The sequence below is a fragment of the Cherax quadricarinatus genome, chromosome 84, assembly GCF_038502225.1.
Source record: "Cherax quadricarinatus isolate ZL_2023a chromosome 84, ASM3850222v1, whole genome shotgun sequence".
Lineage (NCBI taxonomy): Eukaryota > Metazoa > Arthropoda > Malacostraca > Decapoda > Parastacidae > Cherax > Cherax quadricarinatus.
The window spans coordinates 9,667,723-9,685,679 of NC_091375.1; the positions used below are offsets into that span (position 1 = coordinate 9,667,723).

Consider the following 17,957-nt stretch of genomic DNA (forward strand, 5'->3'; position numbering starts at 1 on the left):
TATTGTTCCAGTTATGTTATTGGGCCTTTTTGTTCATTTTAGAGGATTATTTCAAGTGTGATGTCTACACACTTCTGATAAGACAGCAATTGAATGAATAATGGTGAACATGTTTCCTTCTTTGACTTACCGTACCTTGGTGGGAAATGAGTAATGTGGTCAAAAAAAATAAAGACATTATATTATATATGAATTACTGTATAAATTAATTACATGAAGTGAGAAAATCACCATACTGGGAAAGTAACAAATTGTGTAAGGAGCACTGTGATCAAACTCTCAGCCTTGCATTTGCAAATTCACTGCCACACCAACTATGTGAGAAACCACAACCCGCTTTTGGGTCTTCATAAATATTTTGAGTGTTTGAATATTAAGTAGTGTCTAGTGTGTCATAATATTAGTTAAAATGCACTTACAAACTGAAGAGTACTAACTGAAATTTTTCTTAACCTGTATACAGTAATAAAAAAAAATCATTCTCATTTTTATGTATTTACATCATATACAGTACAAAGTGCCAAATCTACATAAGATTCCAATATTACATAGCCTATTAACATTACTTATATTTTAAGCTCTTCTGGGTATGTACAAGTCATCAAGCACTGCAATCACATGTCAACAAAAGCTGTCTCAAATAAAATAATGCATGAAAGCTGATCAATACATATCCAAATTCCCTAACAATTTAAGATCTAAATACAATATACTGTACTTATTAGTTATACAGGCATTACCAATACAGGGTAAGACCATAATTGTAGTTTATTACTTAGGATCAACATTCAGAAAGAGAACCATAATGGGATGACTGTACCATGTCACAGCATGGGGGTATTGTGCATACTCTCAAGAAAATATTTATCACATTATATGAGCCTGTGAATTGTACACAGTGTATTAAATGCAGTAAAAATAGTTATCACTGTGAAAGCAGATACTGAAAATGTTAAATCATTTCAAGTGTATTTTGGTATTTATAATGAATAAAAATTGTCACTTTTGCTTTAAAATAAAAAAAAAAAAGAACACATGCAATTAACAATTACTGTATTTTTCATGTTAAGGTGAAATACAGTGTGTGTGGTTCACTCTGTGGGGTTTTCAAATATAGTCTCATCATTACCAATGATAAGTTCCGACAACCTAGAATACAAGCCTAGATTTCAAGGAGGGAATCTTATTTTTGAGGTTTACTACGATCAATGCTACCAGTGCCTCTTTATAGGGGAAAACTTACTGTCCCTTCTCCATACATTCGCTGAGACAAAGAAAACAAAAATATCATTTTGTATCTGTTTTTGTAGGTCACACTGTATATTTTTCAACATAATAAAACATGCAGGTATAACAAATAAAAATCTGTACCTTTTTCTTCATAACAAAGGTAAACAAGCAAACCCTGGAACAGGTGGGGTTTGAACTCATGCCTTATGGACTGGCCTGGGGATTTAAGACTCGCTTGACATGAGTTCATACCCCACCCATTCTGTGGTTTGTTTGCAATCGCATTATTTCAATTTCATGAGTAAACAAGCAGCTTGAATTTTAAACAAGTTAGTAGTGGAAGATGCATAGTTAAAGAAGTCAATGAAACACATAGATTCTTTAAACCACAAAAACAAACTACAGTAAAACCAAAAGAAACAGGTGTATTAAATAAGGAAGAGTTTTGTAATGGTCAACTGACATATCATTGGCTCATCAAAATATATGTTTGTGAGGAAAGTGTTAATGCATTATCCTCAGTTTGGGCAATTTTGGTTTTTAGAAATAGGAAATCAACATAATATAATAAAAATACACTGCGTGGACAGCACATAGCTGCGGGCGACTCTCTTCAGCCTTGCATTTTATTTTTACGAGACACGAAATGCACTTGGCACCATGCTTTACTTACCTTATCCTATGTTGAGAGGACATCACATAATAATTAGATGGTGTTAAACTACATAAAAAAAAATTAACGTGATCTTAAAAAATGCTATATTATAAAAAGTTAGCTTCTGGCTTCATGAAAAATTTAGAGCAGGTGCACTAAGGTTATTTGTGCAAAGTTATTTACTATTTGATGCTGAACATAGATGCAAAAATTGGATATTTTCAAAATATTTTGAAAAAATCAATATTATTCATATGAAAATACTGCAGTACTAAAATAAAATTAGCCAAGTTAATAGTTTGTAAGTACACAAAATTCTGAAGCAAAAAATTATAAACCTGAATGAAGAATGAGGCAATTTTAAGCCACGTTTTAATCTGATGCATGTATTTGCACTATATACATCACTTATTGTACCTTGTACTTCAGTTTTTGAGACCAACACCTTAGGACTTCATGATGTGATTTTTGTACAAAAACTGTAACTGCAATATTACACTTTCCAAATTTGGAAATACCATGCAAAATCATTACTTATCTCTTATAGCTTAAGACATGTCGATCAATGACCATAATGATTTCTAATATTTTCAGTTATTTTGATTCATATGGAAGATACTATACAGGTCATGCTAACAATAACATTACAGAGAGCTCAGCTGTAGGATTTTTCAAGGCTTAAACATACTCATTTATAACAGTGTAAAATCTTATAGAAGAATCATAAAATATTAAGGGTATATTTGTCTATGGGTTTCAATAAATTTATAAATTGTATATAGTGAGGATTTTTTTAAACTCTTACAAAGGTTTGTTTAAAAAAATATTTTGACTCCCTTACTGACCAAGTGTACACCAGCTGTATCACTCTTTGCTACCCTACCATAAATCTTGATTGCAAATTTGATGTTCATTGTATGTTCCATATTTTCGCAACAAAATTTAAATAGCATTTTCTTTGATATTAAGATAATTAACATAAAACAAGGACAATCAGTAATTAAGAAATAAGCCTACATATAAATCAATCAAAACACAATTTCAGAGTAATATAAAAAACAACAACTTTTGATCTCTTGCATTATATGTCATGTTATATACAAATAATTGCAGTTGATAAAAGGTAAAAAAACATTGTATTACTACTACTTTCTGCCTTAGGGAACAATATTACACATTACAGTCACACCTCATTAATCTGGAGTTATTGGGATTAAGAGTATTTTGTTATTCAGGTAGTGTTGCTATGACTAATTTACTAATGCTTGTAAGACTTATTTTTTTAATTTTTAACACACCAGCCATCTCCCTCTGAAGCAGGATGACTTGAAAAAGTAACACGTCTTTCTTCTTTTCACATTTAGAAATTTATACTACAGGAGAAGGGGTTACTATCCCCTTGCTCCTGGCATTTTATTTGCCACTTATGACACGCATGGTTTACGGAGGAAGAATTTTTCTCCACTTCCTCGTGGAAGAGACTTATTTTCCACTATTATATCTTTATATAAATGTACTTTTCAGAAAATTCTCTATTTATTCACTCAGAAAAGGTATATGACAGTGCTTCTGAGTGGTCAATGCTGCATAATTAAGTGTGACGTATGAAGAAACGGCAAACATGATTTCTTGCTAGGTAGCGACTTGCATGATACAGGTACGCAAAAGTTGTGAACAGTAGGACTAAGTATTGGTTTGTGTATTTCGTGATAAATTATCTATTATTATATGAAAACACACAACCCTCCATTGCCAATATTGCAACTGTAAATCAAGCAGTGTATATCTCTTATCTTGGATCAATGTCCAACATTCTGCGCTATAATCTAATGTCTTGAAGACTGTAAAATTAAATATCCAGTCGAGCAGGTGCTGCTTTCTGCCACCCCAAGAGAAGATCTGCCATTCTCCAAAACCATGCACTTCTAACTCACATTCAAGAGTTTTACCAAAATTCATAGGTGATTCATGCTTTTAAATCTCAATGGAAAGCACATCTCTTTTCTAAAACTTATGATCTTGATGATCATACTGTCACTCTTGAATATAAACTTCAGTACTTCCTCTCCATTTATGGCTTGGTGTGCAAGAGCTTGTAAATTTCTTGGGGAAATAAAAAAAAGGCATTTAAGAATACAAAAAATATAAGATACAAAACCTGTATGAGTAAATGTTTTATTTTTATTTATGATTAATTTGTATAACTGAAAAAGTCAATTTTTTTTTTTTAACTTACAGGTTTTTTTTTTTTTATACAAATCAAGAATTATTATTCTTTATTATATTGCTGGAATTAGTTTTCTGAAATACTTCTGTTCCCATTTAACATGCCTAGATCAAAAAACTTTCATATAACAACCTTAACAAGTAACTATTAAAAGTAATGTAAAAAGCTCATGTAGGTCGTTTACTTTTTCATATAGAAATGATACTTGTTGAGAGACAATTAGGTAATGAAGGATGTGATGAGTGCACCTTCTCTCTCTCTCTCTCTCCTCTTAGAGTGAGGTGCTTCAATCTGTTGTCTTGTTCTCTGTCAACAGTGATTTTATAATACTTTCCTTATTTTCTGTACTTGACACTTTTTTTAAAATTCTTGCACTTATCAGAGTCATCAGCATGAAGTATGGATGAAAAATAATACACTTGAGTGTATGTGTTTGTACAATTATGGTAAAAACATATGAAGAAAAAGGCAAAGATACTTGGCATTTTTCATTCTTTTAGACACTGCTAAACAACAGGTCACACTTGCATTACCCTAAGTATTTGTTGGTTAAGTGAAGATGGAGCCAGTGAAATCCATACAATTAAGCAGAATTCCCAGCTACGTAACACCAGGATATATGAGGTGCGACTGTAATTTACTGTTAGTTACCATGGCAATAAAGTTCATGTTGGATCACTTACCCCAAACTCCACCACCAAGGCATCAATGATGGACCCAATCACTGTGATGAAGTCGAAAGTATTCCATGGATCCTTGAAAAAATTCTTGGGAGAAACAAAATGGCAGTTAGCTTAATATTTTAAGTTCTTGAGTTGCACTTTTATTTCTGAATGTATGAATGTATATAAGGTACACTGTGTACACATTATATTAAATGCAAGTAACAGTAGGTTATTCTACAGCTAAAGGTATATACTTGACATTTACAAGTTATAAAAAAAGTAAAAGACATATGTGAGTATGGACTCATAAACAGAGCAGAGAATATTGGCATTACTCAATACTATATGCTACTATCTACATAGCTAAACAGAAACTGCATTAAACTGTTCTATATGTAATATAATATTCTCAAAGCAAGACTCTTATATTTTTAAACTCAAACATACTAAAAGAAAGGAAAACTACCATAAGATAAACATAAGAAGAAAGAAGACATGAGAGAAAGTGAAAGGAAGCTGATGAGCAATTCTTAGAAAGGCATTCTTCCCAATATTAGGAAAAACCCGGCTGTCAGTATTGATGCTAAGTGTGATAATATTGACAAATCCTAGGTAAAATGACACTAAGGTAAATCAACTTTTAAGTTTGATAGCAACATTCATAGGTATACACTGACACACACAGAGGAATACCAAGGGAGTGACAGAGACTTGGGAAATATGTGAGGACAGTGATGAGCAAGAGTATCGGGTATGGGAGGTTGCGCAAGGAATCATGTTGGTGGGTCGGACAATAAAGTACACTTGGAAGAGTATTTAGATTTATAGAGTTCATATCTTGTAGTGTTAGGTAAACACAAATGATATGGTAAATTAGATGAATCTGAGCTTTACATGACTATGTTCATTATAGTGTATTTTCTTACAAAAAATATTAGAACAATGTAGCAGGTAAAGCTCAAAGTCCCCAATGAAGACAGGACATGTCAATAACCAAAAAAAAAAAGTTGTCTGTGGAACCTATCTGAACATGGCAACTCAAGTCCTTAGTAGCTCTTAAAAGAAAATTATAAAATAATCTAAAAATATTATTCCTTTTAAGCCAATACATAACTATTTTAGAAAAACTAAACAAATTATCAGTAAACATGTTTATATGTACTGTAGTTACAATCCCACAGAAGTATGTATGTATGTGTATGTATTTATAAATGTATGCATAGGTAATTACATATGTGTAGCTACAGGAGTAGAGCCAAACTCATCAAGCTACATCACGTGTGTGTTATTATGGCTATGTTATACAATACTAACAAAGTGAGGAAACAGACACATGTGCAACACTTGGTTATATTTATCTGAAGATGCTTTACCAATACAGAGATGATATGTGAAGTCAGAATAAGAGGTAATAAGTCCCTCAGCCTAGACACTAGCTTCCAGGCTGAGGGACTAATTACTCCCATCTTCTTCTGTCTTCTGTGTATTGTTCAACAAGAGTGAGGAACTAATTCCCTCAAATTCTACTGTCTTCACATATCATCTCTATACGGAATTGATGAACCAAATAACTGAAGAAACATATTCAAATAAAGAGCCCCAGTTATTGCACGTATGTCTATTTCATCATTGTGTGTGTGTTTATATAATCGACTATTGCTTGTTTGTAGCTACAAAAGCAGAGAATAACTTGTAGTGCCCCATCTTCAGAAGTAAAGTGTACTGCAAGGTTCAGAAAACTTAAGTGGTAGCACTACTACCTCCTCTTGTAAAATTTAACAATAATCTATCATTCTACAAAAAAAAAATCTATTATCCTTTCGGCAGATCTCCTTCCGTAATGTGTAGTTAGAGCTGCTAATTGTGTCAACTCACGGAGTTACAATTACGTGTATATACTCACCGAGTTTTGTGTATGTGTCCGTATCCATGTGTTTTTGTGTGCATTTGTACATGTGCTTATTTGTGTTTTTGTGTTGTTGCATATGTGTCTGTGTATGTACTCATCACCAATTTATGGTTGCAGGGATTAATTTTCAGATCCTGATCCTGGCTCTGCCTTGTAACTTGTCATTATCCAGATTCCCTCCCTCCTAGCCTTGTGGGCCCTATTAATCCTGCTCTTAAAACTATGTATGGAGTCTGCCTCCATCACTTCCTCACCAAGGTCATTCCACTTCCTGATCACTCTCAGGCTCAAGAAATGCTTCCTAACATCCCTGTGATTTATCTGTGACTTTAATTTCCAGCTGTATCCCAGTGTTACTGTTATTTGCCTCTCTGCCTATCTTTGTCTACCTTATCACTTCCCCAGAGCATTTTGTGTTTTTGTCTCCCCTGGTTCTTCTGTCCTCCAATGTCATTAGATTTGTAGCTCATTTCCCTTAGCTCAGGAAAAGGCCTTGTTGCATACTTATGTACTTTCTCCAGTTTCTTAACATGCTTTGTAAAGGTGCAGGATCCTGAAAGTTACTCCTAAATATGCCAGACGATCATTGGCTGCAGAAGTTATTCGGCTGATGTGAACCTCTGGCTATATACTGCGCATTATGCTCACCCCTAGGTCTTTGTCCTTGAGCAAAGTCTGCAGCTCCTATTCCCCTTAGTCTATACTCCATTTCCAGTCTTCTTGCTCCTTCCCTAATCTTCATGATGTTGCATATAATGTGGTTAAATCAAGCAACCCCTTATTTGACCACTCTTGCAATTTGTCTACATTACTGTGGATCCTTTCTTTGTCCTCATCTGTTTTTAGTTTCATCACCAGTTTTACATCATCAGCAAACAGGAATATACCTGAATCAGTCCCATCTGGAATATCATTCACATAAACAAGAAACAGTATTAGTCCTAATACCAATCCTTGTGGAACCCCACTAGTTCCTCTTCTCCATTCTGATGTCTCTTTCAGTCACTTTTCTTTCTTCCCCTAAGATACTCTTTGATCCACTAGAGTACATGCCCTGTTATTCCCTTCTGCATCTCAAGTTTTAGGCCCAGCCTCTCGAGGGGTACAGTATCAAGTCAACCTCTCTCTCTCTCTCTCTCTCTCTCTTGTTGCACATCTGTTACTGTCACACAACTCCAACAAATTAGTAAGATTTTCCATCCCTAAATGCATGCTGGTTATTGTTTATGAAACTGCATCTCTCCAAGTATTCTACTACTCTCTCCATGATAGGCTTCTCTATTACCTTGAAAGGCATGCATGTCAGAGAAACTGGTCTATAGTTTAACACTTCCTGTCTGTCTTCTTTCTTAAATATAGAGAATGGTTCTTGCTGTCACATAGATCTCTGGTAACTGTCTCATATCCAATGACTAGTTGTAGATCATAGCTAGTGGCTTAGACAATGTTTCTGCACCCTCTTTAAGAATCCATGGTGACCTATTGTCAGGTCTCACTGACTCTGATGAATCCAAATCCATCAAAAATTTCTTTACCTATTTCCCTGTTGTGCTGTGTGTTGAATGTGTTATGCTGTGTGTGTGTTTATACAGAAGGAACAAGAATAGCACATATAGTTCCTTACGACAACCCATCTTCTAACTTTTTAGCATTCTGAGCAAGATGAACACTATAAGGCAGTACAATATGCTACCTGAAGCCAGACATTATATTTAGTTCATCACTGATAGTTAATTATACATAAATAAAGATTAATATACACTAACCTAACCTATTAGAGAATGACAAATATTACTGCACTGTAATAAAGTTCGGACTAACATTAGGTTGGGCAGAAATGCACAAACAGCAATTCAGAGAAAGATGAACACCCTAATTATGACATTAGCTAGGAAAAGAAACTTGACTTTTGCCCATACACACCCTGCCTAAGCCTAACCAAGTGTAGACCAGTAAGTGATTTATGAAAATTTGTTTTTTATGTTAATTAACCAATTAACACACAATAGGTTGTCCTGGAACACACAATGTATGATAAAACTAAATTTATAAAATCCTGCTAATTAACTCTCAATGTGCAATTTTGTGCAAGGATCATCAAAGCAAAAGTTGGTCTGATGCAAACTTCAACAGTACATTTTCCAAACCTGGATAACAATAGATTGGTTTGTGTGCTACATTGCTCCTTTTAAGGGCAAGAATTAACACAGCACTCACGGTGTACTGTACTACACTTTTGATGCTAAAATGATAAAATCCAGCAATTAAACTTGAGAAATAAAGAATCCATGAAGTTTATTAAAGTTAAAATATACATTAAAACTAAACCAGACAGAGTTCAATGATCATTGTGAATTTTTCAGTTCTAATGTACATTAACTGTATATTGTAGATTTAACTTCAAATGTCTGGTACAATGGTTTCAATTGCAAAGACACTCTCACATTACTCAGGCAGTTTTAGAAGCATATACAAAAGATAAGGTAATTAGTCCCTCAGCCTCAGAGTAGGTAATGAGCACCACAGCCATCACATTATGTCATTGTATTGTATTGATAAACCTACTGGATGACAAAATGTCTATAAATTAATTAAAGATACCCAGATGCACAAATAACCTGCACATAGGAGAGAGAAGCTAATGATGATGTTTCGGTCTGACTTAGACTATTTACAAGTGACACGTGTTACACATGTTTAATTCTTCATCTTGTTGGTATTGTATAACATTCATATACAATTTTAGAAGCTACAGAATTCTCACTAAAATGATCTTACCCAACCAAGAAACTGCCATCAAGTGACATGAGAACATAAGAGTACTACAGTAAGTCTACTGGTCCTTGCTAGGCAGGTTCTTCTCAAAACCAACACTTTTCACTCATGAAGCACATTGCCCCTCTCGGTGAGGCAAGTGACCTTACCACTCTATCTGTCTTTCTAGGTTGTACCTGACCTTTATCTGTTATATACAGTGGAACCCCCGAATATCGGCCGTAATCCGTTCCAGAAGGTCGACCTAAATTCGAAGCAATATTTCCCATAAGAACTAATTAAATACAATTAATCCGTTCCAGACACCAAAAAATATTAACAAAAAATACATTTTTTAAGGATTAATTAAAGTTTTACATACACAAAACAATGAGAACTAAATAAAATAAATAAATGAACATTTACATCACTATTACATACCTTTATTGAAGACTCTTGTTGGCTTATGGAAGATAAGGAGGAGGAGAGAGGGAGGAGTGATTATTGTTTGGAAGGGGTATCCCCCTCCATAAGGACTCTGCCTTCCTTCCACACTCCCTGTTTTGCTGCTACACTCCCTGCATGCCTGCTACACTTCCTGCCTCCCTTCCACACTCCCTGTTTCCCTGCTACACTCCCTGTATGCCTGCTACACTCCCTGCCTGCCTCCCTTCCACACTCCCTGTTTCCCTGCTACACTCCCTCCTTACTACACTCCCTGCCTCTCTCCACATCTTCCATTGGGTCCATGGTGGCTTATTTCACAGTTACACTTAATAAACAAGCACAAAAACCAATGGATTTTAAGGAAATGTTTAGATAAATGCGTGGAGTATATGCTCATTCACCGAGAGACATAAGGAGACTGACTCACCTACATGCGGTGTCCCGGCGGAAGCCAAGCTGACACATACAATACAGCTGATTTGTGAGGCACTGGCCAAAATATGGGGCAAAATTTCCGCCCAAAAACCAGCCTAAATATGATTCGGCCGATAAATGCAGTGGCCAATATTCGGGGTTCCACTGTATAGTGACCTCACCACTCTACCTGTCTTTCTAGGTTGCACCTGACCTTTATCTGTTATGTATAATGTGAATTTAGTGGTTTTTGTATTACAAATGAAAAATCACTGGTGGCAAAACTTTTTTTTTTAAATACATGAGCCATATCCCACTGAGACAGGGCAACCTGAAAAAAGAAAAGGGTATAAAGTTTTTCTTCTTTTTACACTTAGTAATAGTGGTAAAATGTCTCCTTCAACAACACTCTTGGTTGTGTATTTATACCCACAGCATTGTGTCAATTCTTGTCCTTAAAAAGAAATACAACTGTTATTCAGGTTCAGAGAACGTAGTGTCTAAGTTTATGTTAAACTAATTTTACCAATAATGAACTTTGTGCAAAACTTCATTTTGAACTTTCATTAGTAGGATTTTATAAGTCTAGCTTTATTGTACATTGTGTGACATAGAACATTCTACTTTGAGTTAACTAGCTCATATCCGAAGCGTTCTTTGCCTGTAAAAACTTGAACTTTCGTAAATTGTGGTAGTCCTACTGATTTATTCTTAGACTTTGGGACCTTAACTTATGAAATACAATACTTTTGATTCTTCTCCATTTCCGCTAAAGGTGTGTATGCAAATGTATTAAAACATTCAATTATTAACTTTCTTTAAATTTACTACTAAGAATATTCCTGATTTGCAATAACACCCCTGATGTATACTCACATGTTTCATAGTGGTTCCTTTCTTTAAATCTTTTATTTTATCTAAACTAGTCTGCACCTGCTAATGGCCAACATTTCTGCTTTACCTTTACATACTTACCCAAAATGCAAATAATAAAAAATAATCTAAAACAAGAAATAGCAAAATTTTAATAATCATTAACTCTTTCACTACCGAGTTTGAGATATCAAGCCAAGCAGTATGTATGTCTGACCATGTTTGTCATGATTTAACTCTGGCTGTCAAAGTAACATCTAGACCATTGTATACTGTGTTAAATCTAACTGACCAGGAGGAGAAATTTCAATCTAGTAGGTGATGAAGTCTGCCGCTGAGTTAAAGGTCTGAATGCAAATGTTCCTCAGCTGGCAGTCTCCACCCACACACCTGTGTAATCCTTCAATTTCTTCACAACATAATATACATTAAGGAACTGATGTGTGTTTTTTGTCTAAAAGTGGAAGTCTCACTTTCACTCTCACTGTTGTAAATCTTTCGGAAAATCTCATGCAGTTCTTCAATGTTTCATAAATTAAGAGGTGAAATTTTAGTTACACAGGCACTATCAACTGCTACCCAGAGCTGAAGGTTTAAATGTTCACATTCCTTAACTGACTCATCCACCTGAACACATAAATGGTCCTTTAATCATTCAAATACCCCACAATATTTTTGTCACTGATAAAGACCACAAGATTTTTATACAATTAGTGGAGAGAAAGTCTGGTGGTCCATCACCTTGGTCTCAACTGTAGTACTAGTGAGTTTCTGGTTATCTTCTTTACCAGGAACACAAGACAAACCTGACTTGTCATTCATAAGCCACACATTTCTAGTTTGTATTGGTTAGTACTATAAATAATGTAAGATGTGCAGTACTATAGCATACAGATAACTTATATAATATCTGGGGCATATAAACTATCCTTCATTTAGAACAGTGAAATAAACTTTTGGGTGAAGTTTGACATAGCCAACAAGTGGTAACGAGAGAGAGACAGCTTTATTAGTGCAAATATTCACTTACACAAGGCTTTATCAAGTACTTAATAATGGTTCATGTAGGTGAATATTTGTACTAATAAAGATCTCCTTTTGATGTGTCTTTTTACCTCACACTGGATAATTAATTCATGTTAGAGGGAATGATGCTTCACTGCAATACAACTATAGACAGGAATGAAACTGATATATTATAAGGGCTGTACATATAAGCAAATTGTTTTATGTTATATACCCAAAATGAAAATACAGTGGAACCTCAGTGTTCAAATGTACTGAACCCTGAACAAACTGGAGTCTGAACAATTTTGTTCAGAAAAAACTGACCTAGTCTTTGAATGTTTTTCTAGTCTGAACATGCTGACTTGTTTAAAATTCAGTTGAGAAAATCTTTACAGGAAAGCCCTGTTTCAAAAGTGTTTTGAAGTGACCTCTGATACTGACCTAACTCTCAGAGACTTTTGGAAGAGTCAGTTCAACATCCTCCAGTGTGTAAGGTTGATAATTAAAGCCTGGGAAATATTGCTTCAAAAATCAAACTTTTTGCAGTTCAAACACTGATGTTCCACTGTATATGAAACGAATGAATCACTGAATATTTGCCCCAAGTACCGTAATGGGGTTCATTATAAAACAAAATAAAATAGTGTAATGCTTATTTTTTTATTATGTAAGAATTGTGCATTTGGAACACTTTATTTTGAAATAACAAAGATTTTTGCACAAAATATATTTTGAAGATAATTATCATCATTATCCTGTACCAGGAGCCATGGGAAGCCCAGGTGGAAATGAATCACACCTATTCCTACCTGTTCCAGACCACATCTGTCTCAGTGCACACCTGTCCTAATGCACACACCTATCCTAGTGCACATCTGTCTTAGTGCACACCTATCCTAATGCACACCTACCCTAGCACACACCTATCCTAATGCACATCTGTCTTAGTGCACACCTGTCCAAGCACACACCTATCCTAGCACACACTTGTCCTAGCGCACATCTGGTTTAGCGTACACCTATCCTAGCGCACACTTGTTTGTATCCCAGATACAGGAGAGCCCCGTGTATACAGCACCTCTTGTCAATGTTCTACATTTTTGTTGGCTTTCAGTTGAGCCATTGTTCATTATATTCAGTGTTTTACCACTTTTCTGGCATTTTCATACAACAGTTGCACAAGCACAGGACAGCCGACTCTGTGTTTCAAGATAAGCACTGTATGTACTGTGTATTTATTTTATTTTTAATCTTTTTTTAATGCCTAGCTGTACTGAACACTTAATATATAATAGTATAAACAAGTTATCAGGCATTTCAGATGCATTCGATAATGAAAAAAATGGTTATTTTCCACCCACTGGAGAGTCTCGCTTATCGTATGGGGCTGGGAACTTTAACGCCATATGAATGGGGCCCACCTGTAGTTCAGTTTGAGCCACTCACCATTCACCTCAAATTAATAAGGGTCCCTTATGCATGGAATTCAATTATTCAAAGTTTTTACTGATAAGCAACCTGTGAATAGATATTTCTATGCATAATTTTGTTACATGGCTTTCCACTGCTCAATATCTATTTCATCTGGTTATCTTTCTTATGAATGTAAATTTTAAAAATATTAAAATGTGGCTTCTGAAACATAAAATGAGCCCAGATTTATTATGCAGACATACTGATGCATTATTCATAGTTTAGACTTAAGTGACTTCTAGAAACACAACCCCTTACAAATTTGGTGGGTCAACTGTACAGGTGCTCCTCAACTTATGATAGGGTTATGTTCCGATAGACTCATTGTAAGTCAAAAATATTGTAAGTTGAATGTGAATATGATATGCTAAATAAATAAATAAAATAACTACTGTCACTGAATAAGTAAATAAACAAATAATTACTGTAATTAACTAAATGCCAATAAATAAATGAATACAAGTTATGGACTTGCCACCTTCATACTGGGTAATTATCTTAAGTTTTAACCACAAAGTAATTACTTTTTCACCATCGTAAAGTCAAGATATCGTAAGTCGAGGAACACTTGTACTTTGCTGTTGCTTCATTTTTTAGCTGGAAAATCACTGCTGAGAGCAGTAGATACTCATGACTCCCAAGACTCTGATGCTGAAAATCATTTTTCATTCTTCAAAATGCAGTTTCCTGCTGTCAAATATTGGGATGCCCAGGAGGAATCATACACCCACACTCATAATGGAGAATTTAGCTGCTGAGGTGAACATATTCTAAGTAATGAACCTGATACAGGAGCAATTTCTTTGAACACTGAAAGGATTGTGCCAGAAACAGAGCAAAAAATATCTCAGTTCTCAGCCATGGAAATATCCAGCACCAGAGTGCAGTAAGGCAAAGAGGCAGAGTATAAGACCAGATGATCTTGTATGCATTTGCTCTTGCAAATGCATACAAGCACCAGAACAAGCAGCAGCAAGGGTATGTATGGCATGGTCACATATACCAAAACCATTGAGGACACATCAAAGACAAGAGCCAAGAGACTGATGTGACCCCAAAGAGGTACCAAATGAATAGTAAGGCACTTTGAATACTTATACCTGGATACCCTTTCCTATGACATTAAGAATGATCATGCATGGAGAGGGAATGGATTTTGTCCCAGCCACACCAGGTTTGGAAGTCCTGGGAGAGCAACAATCCTAACAAAGAACCACAACAACTGTAGACAAGAATCACCCAAACAGACCATATCAGAGTGAACTGCAACTGGGGAAAAATGACAGAAGAACAGCACAATGATAGCATGATAAGAGAGGTTATCCTGGAGAGAGATCTAAGAGATGTTATATAGGCTAATAAAGAGAATCAGTGCAGAAAGTAAAGCTAGTCTTGCCAAAGTGGAACACTGCAAGGAGGAACACAAAGAAGATAGAGGGGAACAGAAAGTTTCTATGGCATAGGAAGCTCCAGATGACATCCCAAAAGAAATGTGTCAATAACAATGAAAATGTTGAAGACCACACATTTGGCCCTTAGGCGAGATTAAGAAGCTGAAGGGCGAAATGGAGAGCCACCAGCTCACAGGAGTAAAACAATACTGGGAAAGTCAGAGAAAAATCCAGAGAAGGAAAGACTGAGGTAGAGGCAACACCAACAGGGGTAGAATCAGTGGTACCAGAGACAAAGGGCCAAACACTTTATATATGTATATTTGTCCAATCTCTTTAAAAAGAGATTGGACAAATATATGAGTGGGAGGGGCTGGGTTTGATTGGTGTCATTGGATATGGGAGTAAATTCTTGGGTAGCTTTGGGTAGAGATCGTTTTGATAAGGACTTGCCTTGTAAGGGCCCGTAGGCCTTCTGCAGTGTTCTTCCATTCTTATGTTCTTATAATAGGAGGCCCCCTGAACAAGAAGAAATGAGGGGCCCTTCCAATGGAACTCAAATGAAGTTGACAAGAAAGACTTGAAGCAGAGCAAGCCAGAGATATGGATGGGTGTAGTGGGCTGAGCATCAGCCAGAAGATAGTGCCACAGTGTGCCCTGGAGTCTCCATGAAAGAGCTAAGGAAGAACTCAAGAAGCAGGATACCTGCCATTGTGGATGGGAGAAGTAGAGGGAGGGGAAACCGGCAGAGATGAGAAGCAGGCCTTGTGGAAAAACACTCAAAAGGCAAACTGCTGAACTGAATAGTTCAGCAGGAAATGGGATTGTGGGAGTAAGATAGCACTGAACTTCAAAAACCCTCCATATATTACAGCATTTTTAAGGGTGAAAAAATTACTTGCTATAAAGGGTTCCAAGAAATACTGTACCTTAAGAACTGCAATTTATTTGCTTAATAAAACTAGTAACAGTTTCTCAAACTCCTTTTGTATAAACAGCAACACATGTTTATTTCCTTCCGTATGCAGGCTTGCTTGAGTACCCTCTAGCATCATCCTTTAACCCATAAACGGTCCAAGCAGATCTACATTCACATGTGTAGTGCTCCAAAAGTAGATCTATGTTTTTTTTTTACGTATTTTCAAATATAACAAAAAAAAAAGTAGATCAAAGTTTTTTTACACATTTTCAAATGTAAAAATAAAAAAAGAAGATCTACTTTTTTTACATACTTTCAAATGTTGAAAAAACGTATATATACGTTTGGACCGTTTACGGGTTAAAACTCTATATTCTGAGTTTGGGATCTATGACCTACCATAATAATCCTACCACCAATTCCAAAATTCTGAAAGAATCAACTGAAGACCTAAAGGAGAATGCTCAAGATTGCAAGCAGTGAGACAGGAGACTCTTAATATGTGAACTGGGGTGATTTATCTTTAGCTCATCATTTTAGACAGCCAGAAAAATGGTGAACATTGTAAACATGTGCACCTAAATGAAGAGCAGGTGTAACATTGCATACTATCTTTTACAAGCCAGTGTATCCATCAGGAAGCTAATCCTCCCTGCAGAGAACTACAAATATCAGGATTTAAGAGGAGCATCTGGTCTAGATTCGGGGGCTTCGAGTGTTCTTGGTAGGTTACTTCCTATTTTTATACTGGCATGAGCAGTAAAATAGATACGAAAAAATGTTATATCAGAAGGATCACCATGCTCAGCCCTATAGTTCTGGTCTGGTTGGAGGACACAATGAGGATCGATGTGAGTCTCTCTGGAACAAGTAAATGGACCATCTAACCAAGACATGATGAAAGGGGAGTGACCATTATCACTTCCCCTAATTCATATATAATATAGATTACCAAAGAATACTGCTCAACATTTAATAAATGTAAGAAAAATGAATCACTGACCTTAGAGTGGAGCATGATGACCACCAACGATGACCCCAGATATAGGGGTGAGCACAGTACCATAGTGACTGGAGAAGGTCGAAGCACTAGTGATCTTCATGCCTTCTACGATGAGGTCTAGCGGAGCATAAGCTGCCCCTGGTGTCATGTGCTTATACACTGGGTGAAGGAAGGTCCTGCTTGGTGTAAGCGAACACAGTGAAATGCTTCACCCAGGAGAAGAGGAGTATAGAACTGGTGTCAAGATCCTAACCCAGATTAAGAGAGAGAGATTTATCTGAAGTGTGTGCCTTGGCAAATACAAGGAAAGAGAGAGAGAGAATCCCTAAAGTCTGTAAATACTTACAGAATGAGATTATCTGGCAAACCACAATTGTAAGATCATCTAGGATATGGTAGAACTGTGAACCTTCATGTGCTGTAGAAGAAAGTCTAACCTTGCAGAGAGGGTGACTTTCAGTTTTCAGGGATGAAAGGACAACAGATGTAGTGAATGTTGCAAATCATGTATGAAGCCTGCCTGAGGAAATGGTAAAAAGGAATGCAAACTTCTGTCTGGTACAGGAATTCTGTTCCAGAGGTTAGAGATAATGTGTGTCAACACTATCTCTAATGGCTCCCTAGAATCCTTTAGAGGTAAATGTGCCAACATTATGTCCAATGACCACCTTAAAATCTTCAGAGGAATCTAGGCCATTGGAGAAACAAAGCTGTGACAGTGTACCCAATGGGTTCAGACTGAACTGAAACCTACAGGTTATATAAAGGCTCTTCAAGGGTACACTTAACAACTTGAATAGTGCACACAGTCCAGCATTTACAAAACAGGTGAGGAACCTGATGGCCATGTACTAATTGACATATGAAAGGAATATCTCTGGTCATTAAGAAGATTAAGAACATGTGTAATGCATATTTATGCTAACAGTGAGCAGGTGCATCATGATTGTTTAAAATGAACTGTGCCTCATTACGTGATAATACAGAGA

The 17,957-nt window shown here is 35.9% G+C and overlaps 1 protein-coding gene across 1 annotated transcript in view; it reads right to left on the reverse strand.

Annotated features, from left to right (window-relative positions):
* Positions 1-17,957, reverse strand: part of cac (calcium voltage-gated channel subunit cacophony) — a gene marked incomplete in the record, with an annotated part of 730,773 nt that overhangs the window by 160,512 nt on the left and 552,304 nt on the right. Inside the window, 2 exon segments of the mRNA XM_070103036.1 lie at positions 1,244-1,264; positions 4,796-4,879. Coding sequence (XP_069959137.1) covers positions 1,244-1,264; positions 4,796-4,879 — 105 coding nt within the window.